This window comes from Harpia harpyja, chromosome 6 (assembly GCF_026419915.1).
Source record: "Harpia harpyja isolate bHarHar1 chromosome 6, bHarHar1 primary haplotype, whole genome shotgun sequence".
Lineage (NCBI taxonomy): Eukaryota > Metazoa > Chordata > Aves > Accipitriformes > Accipitridae > Harpia > Harpia harpyja.
This window is the reverse complement of record NC_068945.1, coordinates 57,104,231-57,125,475: the sequence shown is the minus strand read 5'-3', so window position 1 is coordinate 57,125,475 and position 21,245 is coordinate 57,104,231. Positions and strand designations below refer to the sequence as shown.

Below are 21,245 nucleotides of genomic sequence, written 5' to 3'. Positions count from 1 at the left end.
TGACATAAAAACTAAATACTGGCCTACCAAGAAAGAGATTTTAAATATATTTTTATAAAAGTGTTCTGTGTTCTTTTTTGCAGGAGATAAGAGAAAAATAATATGGTATATATGGGCCTGAAGACATTGACATAAGTTTCAAAGAAAAATGGCTGATAAATACCATCCACAGGCCCTGCTAAATGCAAACATTCCACTTACTAAACTGATCTCTTTCATTCACAGCTTTAATGAAACGTTATGGAGTTATAATACTTCTGCCAGAAGTGAATTTGGCTATCATCCTCAAGGGTAACCAAAAACAGAAAACAGTGTTTTAAGATGATATGTTAATTTCAACCCTTGCAAAAGTCATGAGAACAGGATATGAATCAATATTATTTTTTAAGTCCTTGTTCATCAAATTTTTCTGATCTCAGTAAAAGAAGAATCCTTTTGGAAAATAATCAATAACTGGAAAAAATATCTCCAATTACCTAATTATGTTCATATAATCTAAACAAACTGTAAGTCTAATTAATATTACACTTCCCTGAAATAGTACGCCAACATTTAGAATTACACAGTAGAAAATAAGTAAGTTTTACACAGTTATTTTTAAGCAATTACATGGAGTCAATGATTTTTATGGAGTAGGATCCACTTCGAGAAACAGTTGTTCTCATTTCTTTCTTCAGACAGAGTACAAAAGCCCCTCTGCTTACCTCTGCAGCTCAACCTCTAAACCCAAGAATAACAATTCTTTCTCATGCAGATCTTTAAGGCTGTGTTCATTAAGGAGTATTTGGACACAGGTTATTTGAATAAGTAAACCTGAAATCATGTTTTTAACATTTAAAATAACCTAATCCCTATCACAGATGATTCTCCACCACTGGACATTTTTATCTAATGTATGTTTGGTTAACATTGCTCTGGCTTCCTCACCATGCAGTTGTGCTGACATAAACATCATAAGCCAAGGCCAGGTAGACTCAATTTTAGTACAAGATCACCCTGTTTTGGACTATCAGATCTCAGATACACATTTTGGCTGAGAAAAAGGGAAGAGGGAGACAGCTTTGGAACATAAGACAGCAATACGCTTGTCTTTTTAAGTCTCACGAGTCTCAGAAATTGTTGAGAAAAGGCCAAAATGCAAGAAGATGCTGCAGTTAAAGGTTATTCCTTCTCCTAGTGTTGCAGCTTTAGGGAGCTGTGTTTCCTCTGTGTGGCATGAAATCTGCACTTGACTTTATAACAGCATAGAAGAAACAACACATCATACATGCTTTCAAACATGCTTTTCAGAAATGAAAAGAAATACCACCTGCTTTGTGATAATATGAACACATGCAACAGCTTCCTGGCCTTGTTTCCTCACAATGTCACCTGCAAGCGGTAAAAAGAAACTCTCAATAGAAAAAGCATATTACACTGGCTCTGATCCCAGTCCTGCTGTTTAAAGGCATCTGTAAATTCACCCCATTCCTCTACGGCTTTTTATAGGAGTTACCACCAACTGGAACAATCAACTTACCTATTGCAACAACTGATCAGTTTAACATTCACTACGCAAACTATTGCTTGCTTGCTGAAAGCTGTTGCAAAAAACCCCCAACTCTTGCTTACAGACACATTATCATCCCTAGCTGGCTCCCCAAGTGACCATATCAACAAAGTTAAAAAAGGTTTATTTAATTAGCAGTCAGATTCCTATGGGTGGAGGTGGAGGCAACATCTGTCTTTGCTGACTGTGCCAACACATTTATACAGCTTTTTTTTTGCGCCAGGAGCCTTTGAAGCATGTAATGTGGAGTGTGCCAGGATCAGCTTAAGTTTGAAAATGTTGCTTGCATTCAACAGCTGTGTTAAGATTTTTACGTCTTTGATAGAGCACATACATGTTTGGAGAGTACTGAAATAAACTATCCACTGCTATGGTTACCATGCAAAAATATACTGATGATCATACTTTATAAGAGTAGAAAGCACACTACAGTATGTGTATGTGAACAGAAATTAAATTGGTGCTTGTATAAAAAAAATAAAATTTCTATCTTAGACTACCAAGCTAGTTTTTCTAGGAAATTTTCATTTAAAATGTATCAACTTTTTTTTTTAAAAAAAGGAAAGTTGTTTACACCTACCATTTAACCTAGGTTAGGAGAGACTTAAAAAACAGCTTGTTAGCAAAAGAAATTGGAAGGGTCTATATTTTCTAGAGTGGCATTGTTAGATGTCGGAATGCCATTGAAGAAATATATGAAATACTGATTCTTAGTATTTATATTTAAAAGCTGTAGCCAACCTTTATGTGACTTTCTCTTCTTTCTTGCAGCACAGATGAGAAAAAAGAGAAAAATGAAAAGTACCTTTCCCCCCTTAAACCACATTCAAACACTGAACTTATGCATCATTCCATGACTTTAAAGCTCTTCCAGCTAGCAGATCCACGTGAGTCAGCGTCAGGTCACCAGAAGCGAAATTTGCTTGAGAAGTCACTGTCACTATACTGTTCGTTTTTTGGTAAACATGGAGATTTTGCCCTGTGATTCCAGTAGAACTAGGATTTTGGTTAACATCTTTATTAGCAGTTCAACCACTTTTGGCGGTCAGGGGTAATAAGTTCATTAACCTCAGAAAGACTCCAAGTTTCAAAACAGTCATGAAAAATATTCATGAAAGGTTCTTTCTGCTTCCTGATGGATGGTAGCAATCGGATGCTTGGACACCAGCAAAAAGAAACATAGCACGATAGTGACAATTTCCATCAAAAAAAAGCAGTGCAAATGAAAGATTTGGTGCTGGTATCAGATAGGAGGCACAGTCCATTTTATCTTTATAGGATACAGAGTGGAACAGTCTGCATTAGACCAATCAGAGAAACCTCCCAAAGGAGTTTATTCTGCTGCAGGTTTAGGTTTAGCACATAAATGGATGATGTTCATTAGCAGAAAGGGATTACTGTGGTACCTTCCAAACAAGGTACCCGCTCACTGAATCTGGGAAATAATAAAGCACTTTTCATTCACAAGTACGCTATTTTACAGAATTAACAGCTCCCTCATAGCATCCACTACAAAGACATGCAAGATAAACGTTGCAGAATCCTTTTTCTGGTATTGTTTTAAAAACAGGTGTATACATTTGAGTGAACTAAAAACTATCTTTCTAATCCAAGAACATACAAACAAAAGGAAGAAAAAGTACAGCATGGAAAAGCTCAGAGACATCACTCTTGAGTAAAGCCTAACAAGAACTGCTAATATAATACTAACTGAAAAAGACCTCAGACTGGGAGAAGCTACCTTCCCACCATTTGATTTCTCTCTTTTTTTTTTTTCCAGAAAAAGAAGAGCTTGTACCTGATTTATAAATAAACAGAATTAACTAAACAGAATTAAAAGACACTAGGCTCCATGACTGATTTCTCCTTCTAACTGAAAGAACCTGAAGAATACTAGTTTTTGGATAGTCTCTTGAATCAAAAAGATGAACCAGTAGATTTTGTGAGCAATTAATCAACTTTATTAAATCTTCAAAATTTTGCAAAGATAAAGTGAATGGAAAACTGTTGCTGGAGTGTAGCTGTCAATGATTCACTATCAAATCAGAAAGATGTATAGAGTAGGTGTCTTTTTTATGTCTGAGATTAATTGTGATTTGGGTAACGAAACAAAAATTAAGCAACAGAAAAGGCTTTGAAGACTATAACAGATTACAAACTAAACATCAACAGCATCATTATGACAACTAATGTTTTATTTATTTATGCTCCCATTAAAATGGGAAAGCCTGGATTGGGTGGAGGAAAGGAAAGAACAACTTGAGTGTCCAGAGGGAAAAAATGCTACTATACAGTGCAGGGAAGGGCAAAAATTACGGGGACAAAAATTATGAGACTGGGCAGAAGGCAATTTGTTAATTGGTCTTTTTTATTTTCATTCTGCCTAATGTTGTAATTTTAAGCATTTAATCCAGTTTCATGTCATGGTCTGTTGCTTTTTCTATTCAAATGGCAATTTCAGTATGTCCTGTGCTACTTTAGCAGTAATAGTAGTGTTGTAACGAGGTTGATACACGGATAAAGGGAGAGCTAAAATGTATTATATCACCATCTGTTGCAAAAAAACCCATAAATTTGCATGCAAAGAATGAGTATAAATTCAGACCATTTTGCTGAAGCTAGTTACTAGTAAAATATTCATTTTATGAAACTAATAGCTCTTGAAATACAGACAATGTACATGACATAAAATTCAATACATTTTTTGCTGCCTTTTAAGAGTCAAATTGTATTGGGTCTGGCTGAGATGGAGTTATTTTTCCCCATAGCAGCCCTGTAGTGCTGTGCTCTGTATTGGTAGCTAGAAAGGTGTTGATAACACACCAGTGTTTTAGCTACTGCTGAGCAGTGCTGGCACAGCATCAAGGCTGTCTCTCCAACATTCCCCCCCACCCCCACCCAACAGCAGGCTGGGGCTGGGCAAGATCTTGGGAGGGGACATAGCCAGGACAGTTGACCCAAACTGACCAAATGGATATTCCATAGCATATGACATCAGCTCAGCTATAAAAGCTAAGTAAAGGAAGATGGAAGGGAGGGCATTCGTTATTTTACGTTTGTCTTCAGGAGCAACCACTACAAGCGCCGAAGCCCTGCTTCCTGGGAAGTGGCCAGACATCGCCTGCCAATGGGAAGTAGAGAATAACATCATTTGTTTTCCTCTGCTTCTGCTTTATTAAACTGCCCTTATCTTGACCCACGAGCCTTTTGTTATATTTTCTCCCCTGTCCAGTTGAGGAGGGGGAGTGATAGAGAGGCTTTGGTGGGCACCTGGCACCCAGCCAGGGTCAACCTACCACATCCATATACCTGGTCTATAATGCACTAAATTCAAAATGAAAACAGCATAATTTATTGCATCTTAATGTAGCATTTATCCAAGTAATATATTTATTTCATCACACAGGTAGTAGACTACGTAGTTTTCCATGAAAGTTATTAACATGACGCAGATTGATTTATTTCTAATGGTGTACGCTAGAAGAAAACAGGGTATGAGGAAAGATTCGCAAGTCAAGAAATTTAATTAGAAGTGTTAGAACAAAGGTCTTTATTTCAAGGACATAACAACAAAGGCTAAAAGAAGTGGAAAGTTAATTTTGTGAATGTATGACAGTCCTCTAACCAACAGCAGTGGAAGTACTGAGTTACGCTGATGTCAACTTGGTAATAAACAAAAACACTTGGTGAAAAGAAGCAAGTCATGACGAACTCAGTGGCTTTTGTTCAAACCTCTGTCCAGTTTTTTAATATTTTTACCTAACCCACAAGGCTAAACAATGTTACTATGTGTTATTAAAAATGAAGGAAAGAGAGTGTGCATGTTTGACTTCTTGCTATTTATATGTTTGGCTATCTGTTGTTTACATGAGAGAAACACGACTGGCTTGACTGGAAGGTTTACTGCTAGAAGGGATATATCTGTTCTCAAATAAATCTTATAATATCAAAAGGTGTCCCTTCTGATAAGTATGTGCTGCTATGCAGGCATAAATGACTAGCCAGTAAACCAGAGATAATATAATACAATTCTGTTTCTGTGGAAAAATTCTGAAGCTATTCCAAGAAGCTGAAGCCAGTGTCAATGCAACAACCTCTATGGTGACCAAAGTCATAGATTTATCTCTGAATTATGTATAAAGTTCAAGAAAGGAAAACAAACACGTCAGTGGAAGAGAAGAAATGTGAATAAGTGATGAAAAGCCAAAGTGACCCATAAAGCACAAGCATGAACTGTTAAAAATTATGGTAAGAATAAATGAGTCATAGTTCCTTTTAAAAATTGACGAAATGACCGAGAGACCTCATTTATGAAATCCTATGCAAATTGCTTACTTCGGTTTTCCGCTGCACATTTTTTTCCTGAGTTGGGAACAACTTCTAATACTAAGGTTACCCTCTATTTCCCATTAATGGTTTACAATGTTATCAGAGTTAAACAAGTTGGCCTTAAATTTGACACACAGAATAACCTTTTTGGAAAGATTTTTGGAGGGGAAAAGAAAAATCAGTCAAATGATCTGATAATTTTCTAGAATAAGACTAGAAAAATAAGTTTTCACCATGATTACAAATAAGGAAAACAAAGGAGAAATGTAGAATATATTTTAGAATGTTATACCACTTAGATTCATTTTATTTGGGGAAGGGTGGGGGGTAAGGATATCTTGTACTTGTTGACATATCAAAAATTCTACCACAACTGAAAATGTATAGAAAAAGTACAGGAGTAGCTGGAAAATAAAGTTCTTCCCAAAGCGCAGTTTCCATACTTTTAGTAGACAGGAGGATTTCTGTAAGGTGAGAGGTCAACTCTCTTTCAGAGTTGAGCTGTCCTGGACTTTTGCAGCTGCCTTGGACTGAGAAAAAAGGGGTTTTGTGCTACAACAATACTGGAAGCTGTGGGCTCACCATATACTGGCACTGGACTGAAAGAAAATCTCTCTCCCTCCTGTATATTTCACTTGAATGCACAAGAGATTAGAGAGAGACTGACTTTGCAGCTTCATGCTATGTTCAGTATGATCTAATAGCAGGATAGGATAGGCACAGACCTATTTCGTCTTCACTATGAATTCTCACCCTTTCCTTTCTACTGACCTTAGGTCCAAGGCAGAGAGAGAGAGCTGGACTAGCAAACTGATCTGGCAGATCCAAGCTAGAAAGAGCCCAAGGTAAAGCAACTTAAAGTAAGAACTTTAAGAAAAATGTGATGTATGAACAAAGCCTGCCTAGGATATGAGACACATACATTTTTATTAATAAGAGGGCAGAAATTGCTCTCCTTTGTCACTGTGGGAAAGGCAGGAAGAAAGCTGTGTTATTCACTCCAAATGAAATTTAAACTGGGATTTAGGAAAAACTTCTTTTTTTAAAACTCTAGCAATGATGAAATGCTGGAAGAGGATGCCCAAAGAGCTATCTCCATCAGTTAAACTTTTAAAGAACAAATTAGACAAATATCTGCAGTGAATCTACTTCAGTGTAAATTTTGGATTAGATGATCAGTTAATGTCTCTTCTGGCATTACATTTTTAAGGATTCCATTTGATATCTTAAATTCTAAAATATTTCTAGTATTCTAAAAGTTTCCTTAACACAGAAAAGTCTGCAAAAGAAACTGAGTTCCAAAAGGTTTCTTCCATCATCATCAGTTATTAGTGCCTCTGGAGCCACTTACCTTGGATTTTTCCTGCAGCTATTGAGTCTTTCTAAAAATTATGATGCAATTACCTCTATAGCTAGAATACTACAAAAACAAGACCTCTCTATTCTCATTCCCCTTAAGGCCATGATCACTGAAAAAAATAACATGGTTATCTATTAAGCTATCGTGGTTTAACCATCCCCAGCAAGAATATGCCCCATGTATGCTTCTGCTTCACAAAATGTTCTTACCACTTAGAAAAAAAATCAGAGAAGAAATAGCTACAGATAGCTATGGTAACAACCTTCAGTTACGAACAACAAAATATACACATTTCAGATTAATTGATTTGGACACAGTATGCACTGTTATAGATAGAGAAAGCTGGGGTACATGGTACCTCATCTAAACACCGAAATGCAGGACTTGCTGTTACATCAGTGGATCCCTCATCTCGGCTATAAACTGTTGGAGCTAGAGCACAGATAGGCTGCTCCTTCTTGATTTCCAATTCTGTGTCACTGGAACTGGAACTTTCTTCACCAGCCTGACTCATTGTTTGAAGTTCTAGGAAGTAACAAAAACCCGAAAATACAGTTAATTAGATCCACGGATATATATGACTGTGCAAGATAAACGTGTAGTGTAAAGAACACAACATCGACATGTGAGACCCACGTTCAAACAACAAAAGTCACAACGTGAGCAAACCAGGTGTGTCTACAGTTATAACTTCATGAAAGACTTGTAAAAGGCTGCACTATCACTCTATCGTTGTTTGAGTATCTTTAAAATCCTCTAATAGTTGGCTATATTACTGTCACATAAATGTTAGACAACATGCAAAACAATATTTCTTAAAAAACAGGCACTGAATAATAGGTTTTGGCTGGAAAGGGCCTCTGGGGTCATCTAGTCCAATCTCCTGCTCAAAGCAGGGCTAACTTCAAAACTAAATTGACTTGCTTAGGGCTTTGACCAGCTGAGTTTTGGAAATCTGTTAAACTGGGGAGTCTAGCCATTGCCTTCAGGCAGGTCCTTATAAAGGAAATCCCCAAGTGGATGGGACTTCTATAGGTATAACTGCTATAAACTTTTCTCTGTCATTTCCATAAGACTAATCCAAGAATGTGCTTCCCCTTCTCTCCATCCAACGTAAGCCCATCCTTCACGGTGTCTGTTGACCTTGCAAAAGGAATCCCTTCACAGAACACAGAGATCTTGAGTACAAGAACTGGTCTAACTTGTGTGAGTAATATCATTATTCATGTCTTTAAGCCACTGCATAGCCATACTTAAAAAAACCCAAACCCAAACCCAACAAATAAACCCTGAAACCATACAAAAAGAGAAAACATGATATAAAATCTGAGAACAGGAGGTAGAAAAATACTGAAAAAATAATTATTCTGAAATCTCCTCATGTCAGAGCTCCTATGTAGTATTAACATTTCAGTTATGTACCAGGTTACATGTTTAGTATCTGTGACCTCTGCTAAAATAATATAACCTTGAAAAATATCCAAGTCAACTAATTCAAGAGTAATAATAAAACTCACAGGATTCAAGCTGTATTTTGATCCCTAGTATGGTGTGGGAATCCCTTTTTTCTTCCCCAAAAGAAGGAGCTTTACAAGAGGCTAAAATCCAAATTTTATAATCGTAACTTGGTATAAGCTTTATCCTGAAGATTTCAAATTAGGTAACACAGTTTTTTAATAAATACACAGAGAGAGAAATAAAAGAAAGTTGGAACAAGTAGGGTTGTTGGAAAAGATAACTTTCCTACAACTATATCTGAGAAAATCCCACTATTATAGCTCTCATTTAGGAATAGAAATCTCTAAGATTCTTGCATTAGGAACAGTTAGATCAAGGATATTTATTAATTACTTCTGAACAAGATGAGACCTAATGTCATCAAGTTACTATAACTTCATGTAACTTCACTTTGTGTTTACTATCTCAGTCCAGCACTTGAGAATTATGTTCCCAGGCATCAATCATCAGAACTGTCTGAAGTGTGTGAAAATGCTGAGATGAAAGAGGGAAATGGGAGGTGGAATACAAGGGGATACAATGCTCCTGGTACCCTGATAAGACAGCAATGTCTATCAGGTTGGTACTTGTCATTATATCAAATGCCAGTTAATAGCTGCCAAAAACGTCTTCTGGCATAACACCACATTAAGAACTTTGTATATTCAAAGAGTTTTAAAATACCTTTTGCAAGAAGGCAGCATAAAACAAGAAACAAACATTTCAGGAGAAAGATGTAAAGACAGCTGGGATGATTAAAGAGAGGCAATAAGCATCTTACAGAAGAAAGAGAGGGGTCAGAAGGACTTCTGAGGCACACAGAAATCTTGCCATGACATAGGGAGACAGGGGAGCCATAGAGTATTTGTAGAGCAAAGCACAGTGGAAAGTGGAGACACAGTGCACATGGAGGAATTCAAGAATTCCTTCGCAAGTTCTCTGAAGTTGGCTGTAGATGAAATGAATAGACAAATCAGTATCACAGTATTTTAGTTCAAAATTTTGGGAGAAAGATTGCCAACTTCTGCAAGTGTTCACCTGACAGCAGCAGGTCTTTCTAGATTAATTATTATGCAGAATAACTATTCTGCAGAGAACATCGTATTCTGCTGTTGGACAAAATCATTACAAAACACTTATCAGCTGCCAAAGATGCAGAACCCACCTCAAATTAGTCAGTCTTGACATCATTCAGCCTTTCTCTGCTGAAAGAAAGCTTTTTATTATAAATCAAGGACAATCAAAATTAAAACTGTAATAAAATCAAGAAAAAATTTCAATAGTATATACCAGATATCTCCAATGAAACAACCAGAGCAATTTTGCATTCCAAAGCCAGAAAGCTGACAGTTAAGAAAAATATAATTTCTTTCTATAATTGTGGTAGGAAGATGTATATAAAAATGCTGCATTGTGTGTATCTACCTGTTGAAAAGTCACTTGTCTATAAAGGTAGTGAAATTTCAACTGGCAAGTTTATGACTTTCTTCAGTGCTGTTTGGAATTCCTTCAGGAACATTTTGACTTTTAGAGAGATTTCAGCGGCTGTATTTGCTTACGGAAAAAAAAGCAATTTCATGATCCCTCCTGGAGGAGTCAAAACATTGTGAAACCACTGTAAACATTATAGATGCCAAGAAATAAACTCTGAAATACTGTGCATAAACATGTATACACATTTATAAATAGAGAGCAATTTTTCATCTATAAAGAACTGCTGAATATTTTAGCATATGCATTTCATGTTTATGGCTGCTGCTGCTGCTTTATTTGTTCCTCTAAACATACTGGAAGAATTCAGACAGAGGGAAAAGCACAGTGTCAGAAACTCTAAGCAGAACAATGCCAAAACCCGAGACCTTCATGGGTATAGGCATTTTTGTCGATACTTGTATGTGAAACATAGAGTTGACGCCAGTCAAAAAATACACTTCCTCACAGTACGGTAGTACAAAAGACTCCTCACCAAGACTCCAATTTGCTGGGCAGGGAGAGAACAAAAACAATCTTCTGAATCTGAAAAGTTTATAATATTATGTTAAGACACAACTATAGACAGCTGAGACAGAGGAAAACAAATAGCCCTAGCTAGTGTGATAAGTGCTAGTGTCCACTGCTTTTTAAGAGGGAAGGGGACAGACTGTAACAAAAGATATGTACATTTATGGGACATCAAAATAAGTTTAGCATTCTTCAATTACCTACTACATAATTAAATTTAAAATTCAGCTTATACAAAATTGGATATATAAAGTTCAAAAAGCAAAGTGGAAAATTTGTATTTTTGCTGTATCTGATAAATAAACAGTCTAATTCAGATAGAAATGAAAGTTGGTATGATTTCTAAATTTACAGAATAGTTCAACAAATATGGATGTTTTCAAACTGTAGAACTGCAAGTAATATCACAGCCTTAATCCAACACACAGAATTGCAGAGAAAGGGAATTACAAGTCTGTTTTGGAACCTGGGTCAAATCAGGCTGAGAACTGTCTTGTGAAACAGCTTCAGGACAGAAATAATAATAAAAGTCGGAACTCAGATTCCCAAGACTAATGCCAGTACCTTTACTTCAGTATCTCTCTAGCAAACAGCAATGTTCATACACAAGTCAGTGCAGAATCCAGATAGGTGATACTTAGCTGCACTGACTCTTGCCAGAGTGACAGATGCAAAAAGTAGTAAAATTTAATTCTGAACATGAAGAGATGCAGCTCCATGTATGAAGATGCATCAACTAGACTAATTAAGAAGACACAAAATTTATAAAAATCTCTGCTGAGGAAACTACACTTCAACTGATCGACTTCATTAACATATACCAATGAGCCCCTCTAAACTTTATCTTAATCCCTTGCATTTATAAAATTAGAATCATAGAATCATTTAGGCTGGAAAAGACCTTTAAGATCATCAGGTCCAACCATTAACCTAACACTGCCAAGTCTACCACTAAACCATGTCCCTAAGCACCACATCTACACGTCTTTAAATACCTCCAGGGATGGTGACTCAACCACTTCCCTGGGCAGTCCATTCCAGTGTTTGACAACCCTCTCAGTAAAGAAATTTTTCCTAATATCCAATCTAAACATCCCCTGGTGCAACTTGAGGCCATTTCCTCTTGTCCTATCACTTGTTACTTGGGAAAAGAGACCAACACCCACCTCACTACAGCCTCCTTTCAGGTAGTTGTAGTGAGCGATAAGGTCTCCCCTCAGCCTCCTTTTCTCCAGGCTAAACAGCCCCAGTTCCCTCAGCCGCTCCTCATAAGACTTGTGCTCTAGACCCTTCACCAGCTTCATTGCCCTTCTCTGGACATGCTCCAGCACCTCAAGGTCTTTCCTGTAGTGAGGGGCCCAAAACTGAACACAGTATTCGAGGTGCGGCCTCACCAGTGCTGAGTACAGGGGAACGATCACCTCCCTGCTCCTGCTGGCCACACTATTTCTGATACAGGCCAGGATGCCGTTGGCCTTCTTGGCCACCTGGGCACACTGCTGGCTCATATTCAGCCGGCTGTCAACCAGCACCCCCAGGTCTTTCTCTGCCGGGCAGCTTTCCAGCCACTCTTCCCCAAGCCTGTAGCGCTGCATGGGGTTGTTGTGACCGAAGTGCAGGATCTGGCACTTGGCCTTGTTGTACTTCATACAATTGCCCTCGGCCCATCTACCCAGCCTGTCCAGATCTCTCTGTAGAGCCTGCCTACCCTCCAGCAGATCAACACTCCCACCTAGCTTGGTGTCGTCTGCAAACTTACTGAGGGTGCATTCGATTCCCTCGTCCAGATCATTGACAAAGACAGTAAACAGAACTGGCAGCAACACTGAGCCAATAATTAGAAAAAGATTCAGGTTCATAAAAGCATCAGTAAGATTTTGATACCAGTCACACAGTCTTACCCTTCAAGCCCATGCTTTTTTAATTTCAAGCACAAAAGGGAAAAAAAAGTATTAAGCACAGTATTTTTCTCTGCCATTGTTACAGAATTAAAGGTATGAATTCATCATTTGAATAATATTAAACTATTTACACTGCTATTGCTGGAGGCAAAAACTATTATATGTTGAAGAGTATGTGTTAAAATAATATCTTTTCCATTACAACTTTTGTATGAATGTACATTCAAAATAATTTATAATTTCAGTCTGATAACATCAGGCCAGACTGGGAAGTCTGTGAAGTCAATTAAAACAATGAGCAGTTATTTGTGTAAGTAGTCTAACTCCAGTGGAAATATTTATGGAAGTAGCTAATTACTAGTATCACATGCAGGTTCGCAACTGGACTTATAGATGGTACATTATACATTGACATGTATGCTACTTTCCTTCCTGATGGAAATTATCAGTTTCTTAATATATTCCCTCCCTCATTCTTTGCTGCCACACAAATCTGATCTGTTTCAGTTAAAGCTGGGTTAGTTACGTTGGTGTAGACTGACATGTAAATGCTCCAACTCACAAGAGATTTTTTTTGTTTAACACAAGTCTAAGGTTTAGCCAGGTTTAAACAAATGGGTGTAAGTTCACGCTAAGCTGAGCTGAGGCCATAGACATAGATCTCCTTCCACAGCCAGCTGCATCCATGGATGTTACGTATTATTTCCTTCTCTTGCAGGAGGAGATACCTTCCTCATCAACACTGATCTGCAAGAGGAACAGCTTTATGACTACTCTCTCAGGCAAAATCAGCTAAGGAAGTCTGAAAAATTTCAACCAATGTTATGAGCTGAATTGGCTAATTTTTCTGGAAGTTGCTAAGGAGCACCTTCCCATCTGCCTGCAGGCAGCGAGGATGGTGGGAGACGGGCAGTACCCAGAGCAGGGAGGCAATGAACAGAACCTCAGATGAACAGTGAGGCACAGAATCAATCATAGAATCATTCAGGTCAGAAAAGACCCTTAAGATCATCAAGTCCAACCATAAACCTAACACTGCCAAGTCCACCATTAAGCCATGTCCCTAAGTGCCACATCTACACGTTTTTTCAATACCTCCAGGGATGGTGATTCAACCACCTCCCAGGGCAGCCTGTTCCAATGCTTGATAACCCTTTCGGTGAAGAAGTTTCTCCTAATATCCAGTCTAAACCTCAGGATATTTATCTACATCTTCATGCTACCTCTTTTTGCACACAAATATTAGAAAATAAAAATTAGTCTGAAAACAAGACAACTGACTTGGCATTTCACGCTGCATTAGTTAGAAAAATTATGTAATGTAATTGGAACATCAGAACAGCAATATCTAGTCAGATCAAAAGCTGATCTAGCTCTGCATACTTCCAGCCAACACCGGATGCCTGGGGACAGAAGAATCCACCAGTCACAGTGTGGTGATGCTTCCCCGAACTCATCCCGTCTTTGAACTCATGCAAAACTTCCATTATCTGCAAAATCCAGGGGAATGGAGATTTTCATCTTATCTCTGCATGATGTGAGCAACCAGTGCTTTTTGTTTGTTTTGAATCTGGCTCCTTGATGCCACCTAGTTCTTTTACTGGATGAGTCACTGAATAATCACAACATTTCTATGCCACTAGGTTTTTTCTAACGTTGTATCTTCATTTGATAATCCTTTTTCCAGGCTGAAGAAGCCAATCTACCTGCTGTCACTGGCATGGAAGCCCTTCTCTGCCTTACACTGTCCTTGTCATCCTTCTCCAAAACTTTGCCAGTTCTACCATATCCTCTTTAAGGATAAGGGAAGAGATGAGAGCTACAGATAATATTAATTACATAGGAGTACCATGGATTTATTCAATCACACAGTGATCTTTTCATCCCCTAAAATTTTTTGTTTTCTAAATGCTTCTTTCCTAAAGTTAAAGCTTACAGTCTTGCAAGCAGCAGACCTTCTATTTTAACTGGGAAGAGCCTGTGCTTCAGCATGAAGCGATGTATCTTTAAACAACAAAGCTATGCCAACATTAAATGATCATTAAAATTAAAATTACATCACGTACAATAGGGCATTATAACATGCATGTAATTCAGAACAGATTGTTTGATTAGACTGTACAACCTCATAGACAACTACTTTGGGGGAATGAGAGCACACCGCATACCTAAACTGCTTAACAATTTCTGTTATAAGTTCCATTGTTTCTCCTTGTTTTTAAGTTTCTGCTATTTGGGATGGAATCACCCTGAGCCACACAGACTTTATCTGCTGGAGTTCTAATTAGATATGGCTAAGACAGGGAGAATTTGAATGGTAAGATTTGCCACTTCCCTTTTCATGTGGTTTCCATGAGGAACTTAATTTCCTCAGAGAATTTCTGGTAGCGTGACAAACAAAAAATCCCTGAAATCCAAACCATTGTGTGCTTTGGAGGCTGCCTCCCTCTGCCATTCCTGAGAAGAAATGGTTACCATCACTATACACACACTAAAATACCGAGGGAAAAACAAAGCATGCTTTGCCTACCTGCTGAAACCTAGACATGCTTTGAGAACTAAGGCTCAAGGAAGCAGTTCAGAAATACATCACTGAAAAAATACGAATTACAAAATACAAATAAAAGAACTAAACCAGTGTAATACAAATATTTCATAATAGAAACACATGACAATTTTTAATAAACTTGGAAAAAATATCCTGACTACAAAATTCTTAAGCCTTATGATATGGAGGAACGCTGATAAGTAGCTAGCCCTGTGTGCGGTGAACTTTGCCCAAACGTTGGATGTTAACTCAAAGTGTTCTTGCATCTGCAGGTAGGAGCCTCAGCATGGGTGTAACACCAGCAAGAACACTCCTGCAGGGCGGCCCCGTTTTCCTGAGCAGTGAAGTCACATTATTTCTTTATTACAATTATAGCAAATGGGTGAACTTAATCCTGCCCAGGCAGACTAAGTTTATGCCCTGTGGGTACCTGAAGCAGTCTGATCTTATTCTGTGATTAATTCCAAATATAAAAGTTAAAAAAATGTATTCCTTCTACAGCCTCTCCTGTATATCCTTTTTATTTAATTCCTCTTCCCTTGAAATATCTCTCTCACTTACCTTAGCCTAAAAGTGCCTCTGATAATGCTTTGGCTTTAAAATCTATTCTATAACACTTTATAGCATCCAGTTTTTGTTATTTTTTGCATGAAATACAGAATATTCTTTGGCCTGAAACAAAGCTGTAATATATGGCAAAATATATGGCAAAATGGCTAGTAAGCATTGTAATTCACTAAGGAATCACGCAGGCATGTTGAAATTGGAGCTCTAATATAAATCTTAATTTATAAATTTGATATAGTTTTCTTTTCCTGCAAGTGGCAAGTCAGAAAATTAAAGATTAAAATAAATATCATTTTACGGTTGGACTCTGCTATGTGCCATACCAGCTGATATGGGATCAGCTGGAATTCAGTCAAGAGCATTGAAATGAAACTGAATCAATATTATAGTCAAAATATAGATGGCATAACTAAAACATGAAAAACATGAGGTTTCATATGTATGGAGAAAGAAGAACTTCTTCCTAGCAATTACTTTTATCTGTTTTCTTCAGTATTTTTAACCATATAAGTAAGCTTAGCCTGTATCTAATGAAAAAAACCAACACAAAGCAGTGAAATATATACATAGGTAAGGCTTAAGCATCTTTGGAGGGTTTCTTGAACAAAGTTCTCAATCATGCAAAACTTGACAATATTAAAGATGATGCATAGCATAGTACGGAGCCCAACCTGATAAACCTCTGCCTACGCGAGGAGTATCAAATACCAAGATACTGGAGGAAAAGGAGGCAGTGGGAAAGCAGCACTAGCGTTTAAGAGGAGGAAGGAGACGATGATAAGGAACAGCAGCACTGACTGCAGGGAGAAAGCGGTGGCAGTGGTAGGTCCCACCTAACCAAAGACCTGGGATTCCCTTTGAACAGTCCGTTAATAGAGTTATTTGTTGAATTGGCTGTCATCTAGTGGAATTATAGCACATTGCACCACAATTCTTACAGGTCTGTAACGGTTTCCCTGACAAATTATCTAACAAACATTTAGATTTGCTATTTGGTCTCAAGAGTGAGAATTTTGTAATATTTTTTCCAAAAATCAACTATTTCCGAAGACGTGAAAAAAATTATTTCTATCCTCTGTCACATCCCAAGATATTTCTTGATACATTTTTGTCTTTCTAGAACTATTTTTTTATACTAAACTGTCATATGGCAGGCTGGCCCTTTTTGTGTTTCATTTAATGATTTTTGAGACTGAATAATGTAAACCAATGAAATAATTTAACTTGAAGGGCTTTATTGATGAATATGAATGTTTATTAAACTTTCCACAGTGAAAATTACAGATGGACCAAAAAGCTAGGGCCATCTTCTTTCCTCTTGGACACTCAGATCTCGTTTCAGATTCATAATCAATGCCAGACAGTGATAAAAATGGAAAGGAGGCTAAGGAGATGAAAAGAGCTTGATGACCAAATATGACATTGCACAGCTTGCACAGTTATTTTTGGAAAAGAAGAAAAACAACACATGGAGTACAAAAGGCAGCAAATAAATAAAGTAACAGACCCAGATTTTATTATTTCTTGTGTTGCAATGTAGCTAAGACAATGCACCTTTCTGTGCACATTACACTCGTTATTGGCAGTAAACTACATCTATGAAAAGAATGCAGCCCCTGACTTTACATGATCTATGCCCACATCCCCTACCTCTTCTTTTTTTTAACTTATAGTACAATGATAATGTGGACTATGAAGTCCATAAAAGTCTTTCTAACCGAATTCAGGAGTTCCCCACTTGTTTGTAAACCCTATAAGGACAATCGTCTCATGACGTATTTGTACAGAACTCAGGAAAATATTTATTTGGCTGGCTTTAGAACTGCTAGGCTGTTTGTTAACTCCTAAAAAGCAGTCACAGTAAATAACATGTTAACCGAGCTGTCTCGACAGAGACCAATTCTGGAGCTCCGCGACACCACTTTTGAAAAAACTGTTTTTCCAGCACGGCTGCCAAACTGCTTCTTCATCTTCTGACCGAGGACATTTCAACGCCTGCGGTCTCACTGTAGGCTTAAGCGTAACAAAGACCAGGCTGCCACCCAAAGCCCCGCCATTTCCCCCTTCCCATTCCTCTCTTCTTCCCTGCGTCCTCCTTGCAGGCGTTAAATCCCGTGGCTGCAGAGGCTGCTGCGTCAGGGAGCCGAGCAGGCTGAAACCCAACCAGCACGGCTCTTCCATTGGAAACCGCGGCTTGGCTGCGCCACGATCAGCCCAAGGGGACCACGGAAAAGGCCCTCACGCCCTGAGGCACCTCGTATTCTCACGCACGAGATGGCACCACCCCGGCCCCCCGGAGCGGGGGGAAGACTCCCGGCACCCAGGGAGGCGGGCGGGCCCCGGCCCACCCGGGACTCCTCAAACAGGACCGAGGCGGCCCCGAGGCCCGGCGCCGCTGGACTCGCTTCCCACCTCTACGTTAGGGCCGCGGTTTTGCCCTCCCCGACCCCGGTCCCGGACCCGGACGCCGCAAGTCCCTCCAGGCCGCGCAGCCCCCGGCCCGCCGCAGGGCCCTACCTGTGCGGCCGCGGCCGCCCGGCCCGGCCCCGCCTCGCCTCGCCGGGCGGCGTCCCCCGTCCCTATGGCGACGCCGGCTGGCCGCCTTCGGCCTACCTCGACCGCCCCCGGCCCTCACCCTCGCTTCTGATTGGCTGTAGCGTCACGCCCCGCTGCCCAATAGCAGCAGACTACGGAAATGCTCCGCCTTCCCCCTTGGCTGATAGGCCGATGAGGACGGCCGGCGTCGCCCCTTTTCCGGCGACTGTAGTTCCTTCCGCCCGCTGGCGAACCACGACTCCCAGGAGCCTCCTGGGTGGGCGGGGTTGGCGCCTGTCGCTGCCCGGGCGCGCGCCAGCGGCCGTCGCCTGTTTACCGGCCGCCCCGGTGCCTCTCCCCGCGTGCAGCCGCGTCACGTGACGTGGCGGGGCGCGGGCGACGGTAACGGCCGTCCGCCGTGAGGAGCGGCTCCCTGCCCCGTCGCGTCCCGTCCCGTCCCGCCTCGCCTCGCCTCGCCTCAGGGGGCTTCTGCCGCGGCTCCCCGGGGCCCCGCCGGGCGGCATGAGGGCGCTGCCCCCGCGCTGGGGGCCTCTGGCGGTGCGGGCGGCGGGCGGGTGGTGGGGGCCGCCCGCCCCCCGCCGCGGCTGCAGCGGCTCCGCCGAGGCCGGCGGCAGTAAGCCCCTTCAGGAGTGGGCGCTGGCAGTCAGCCCGCGGGGGCGGCTGCGGGTGCGGCTGCCCTGCCAGGTGAGCGTCCGCCCGCTGGACCCGCAGCGCTACCCGGGCGCCGACCGCGTTCTGGTGGCCGTCAGCGGCGCCGGCGGCAGCCCCCCGCCCCGCGGCCGGCAGCAGGACCGCGTCCGGGTGGAGTACGACGAGGCGCTGGAGCAGATGGCGATCGTCGCGGACGGCGTGGACAGCAAGACCGCCGTGGACGTCAGGACGCCCGTGAAGTTCGGTGGGTGAAGCGGCGGCGGGGGTCCCTCGGCGGGAGAGGCGGCTGCGCGGCCGGCTGTCAGCCCTCTCCTTGCGGCGTGCTGGCACGGGGAGCCCGCTGGGAGAGGGGGTCGGTCCCTCAGGCGGTGGCGCTCACCGGGGGCTGTGTTGGCACCGCTGCTGCTCCGGCTGGAAGCGCTGTTGGCAGCGGGTATTCGGAAATGGCGTCGTGCCCCCTCGCATTAAGGAGGTTCGAAGAGTCCTTTTTTTTTCTGTGTTTCCTGAGTTCTTCGCTGTTTGCGTAGATGATTTGTTGCTGACCTTCTTGTCAGCAAGAGTTAATGCTGAAACTTCTGCTGTTGAGTGGCAGTTACAACGCACGCTTTTATTTTTGCCCTGACAGCTGGTGTTCCAGAAAAGATGTAACTGCAGCTCAGCTGGGAGACAGCAGTCCTCAGTATGTGCTATGCACACCTGCAGTTGAAAGGTTGTTCCCAGTAGGGTTGTTGGATCTACCAGCTCCATTGGTGGTTGTTACGCTGAGAGGCCATCCACAGGGATCAAAAACGTTTGGAAGGTAACAATACAGATGAAATGCCAAGAAGGGCTCCCTTGTCTAGTGCAAGTCTTGCATTATCTTTTTGGACACAAGGCAAAAATCTATGCAGGGTTTCTGGTAGGGAACCTACAAACAACTTGGGAGAACATCTGTAGTGGCTGAAACCAATAAACAACTGTGCTGGACTGAAATACTGGCAGGGAAGGAAAAGGGCAAGCTTGCTAGGATAATTCCCCTCAGGGAGCTGAGGTTTAGGAAGTACTTGACCCAGAGAGATTTGTGTTTAGTCATTGATGTGGGGTTTTTTCCTATGGATTTGTGCCATTGCCTGTACAGTGCGGAGTAAGTTTCACCATGCTGGAAAAACTTTTCAGCGTACAAAAAACACGGTCCTTTGGTTTGCTTCAAGTGGTTGTTCAAGACTGCTGCTTTATTTCATTTGATGCTCTGCTGCAGTTGTGGTATGAGAAATGGTGAATAATCTCATTCTACTTACGCTTCATACATGTCATCTATGACTTTTGTAGAGTGTGGTGTTATATTCTCTTGGTTCCAGCTTTTCCAAACCCTTACAGCAAAGACGTTCTGCACCTTTTATCTTCTCTTATGTTTTTTTTCCTATATCTTGAATTTTTCTATGTTGTTTTTTTGATTTTGGGGGTTGGGGTTTTTTTTCATGTTTTCATTTAGAAGGACTTGAACTGTATATCATTCAAAATGGAGAAGTGCTATGGAATTATCACAGCAGTATTGCTCATTTTCTAGTCTTACTCATCCCTATAATTTACTATGGTTTTTTTTTCTTTTTTTGAGCACTGTTGATAACTGAAGGCGTGTTTCTTAAATATGTTTACCAAAACTTATGGTCTCTTTTGTTTCCTAGCAACTAATATACAACTAATATAGAGCCAAACATTCTGTAAATAAAATCAGGGGCTTCTCCTCCTCCTTGCCCTCAGTGTGCTTTACTTTGTCTATGTTAGAATAGGTATACTGATTTGTACCATGAGTCTAGCTAGCCCGCTGTCCTGTCTCCAGCAGTAGTCATAAACAGGTGCTCAGGGAAGAGTAAGAACAGGACAAACATGCATGATACTTCATCTAAGTGTTCTCTTAGCTGTCAACTCTTTTCAGCTTGGGGGATTTTCTGAGCCTGATACAGCTCAGCCCCTCAGTGGATCTCTTCCGAGTGTCCACTTAAACATGTAAACAGATTCAGGGTGGGAGCTTCCTGGCAAACTCCATGCCTCGTGGCAAAAAGTCCCACAAGGCATACCATCCATTCAAATTCTTGCTGTTTTATCATTTGAGTAAGAGGTATTCCAAGGTCTTTCTGCATTTTGTCAGTGAGTTTTTAACTAGTCTGAATAATTCAGTGTCACTGATGAAACTTTTCAACCTTGGTATTTGTGCTGATTTCCAAATTCATGTAGTATTGAAGATGATGCACAGTTTACACCTAAAAGACAATACAGGACTAAGCGTTTTGTTAAAGACATCTGAAA

General features: G+C 40.8%; 2 protein-coding genes across 7 annotated transcripts in view; one reads left to right on the top strand and one right to left on the bottom strand.

Moving 5' to 3' along the window:
- Positions 1-18,348, bottom strand: part of CCDC146 (coiled-coil domain containing 146) — an 83,107-nt gene extending 64,759 nt beyond the window's left edge. For 2 of the 5 annotated variants that reach the window (XM_052788943.1, XM_052788944.1), the window contains exon 1: positions 7,597-8,033. In XM_052788943.1, the coding sequence (XP_052644903.1) occupies positions 7,597-7,752 (156 nt within the window). In that variant the 5' untranslated portion in view covers positions 7,753-8,033. Of the gene's footprint in view, positions 1-7,596; positions 8,035-18,269 lie in introns of those variants that run through there. The other 3 variants (XM_052788948.1, XM_052788947.1, XM_052788945.1) reach the window with 3 other exon arrangements.
- Positions 18,349-18,686: 338 nt separating this feature from the next.
- Positions 18,687-21,245, top strand: part of FAM185A (family with sequence similarity 185 member A) — a 47,488-nt gene continuing 44,929 nt past the window's right edge. For both annotated transcript variants that reach the window (XM_052788965.1, XM_052788964.1), the window contains exon 1: positions 18,687-19,203. In XM_052788965.1, coding sequence (XP_052644925.1) covers positions 18,810-19,203 — 394 coding nt within the window. In that variant the 5' untranslated portion in view covers positions 18,687-18,809. The remainder of the gene's footprint in view (positions 19,204-21,245) is intronic.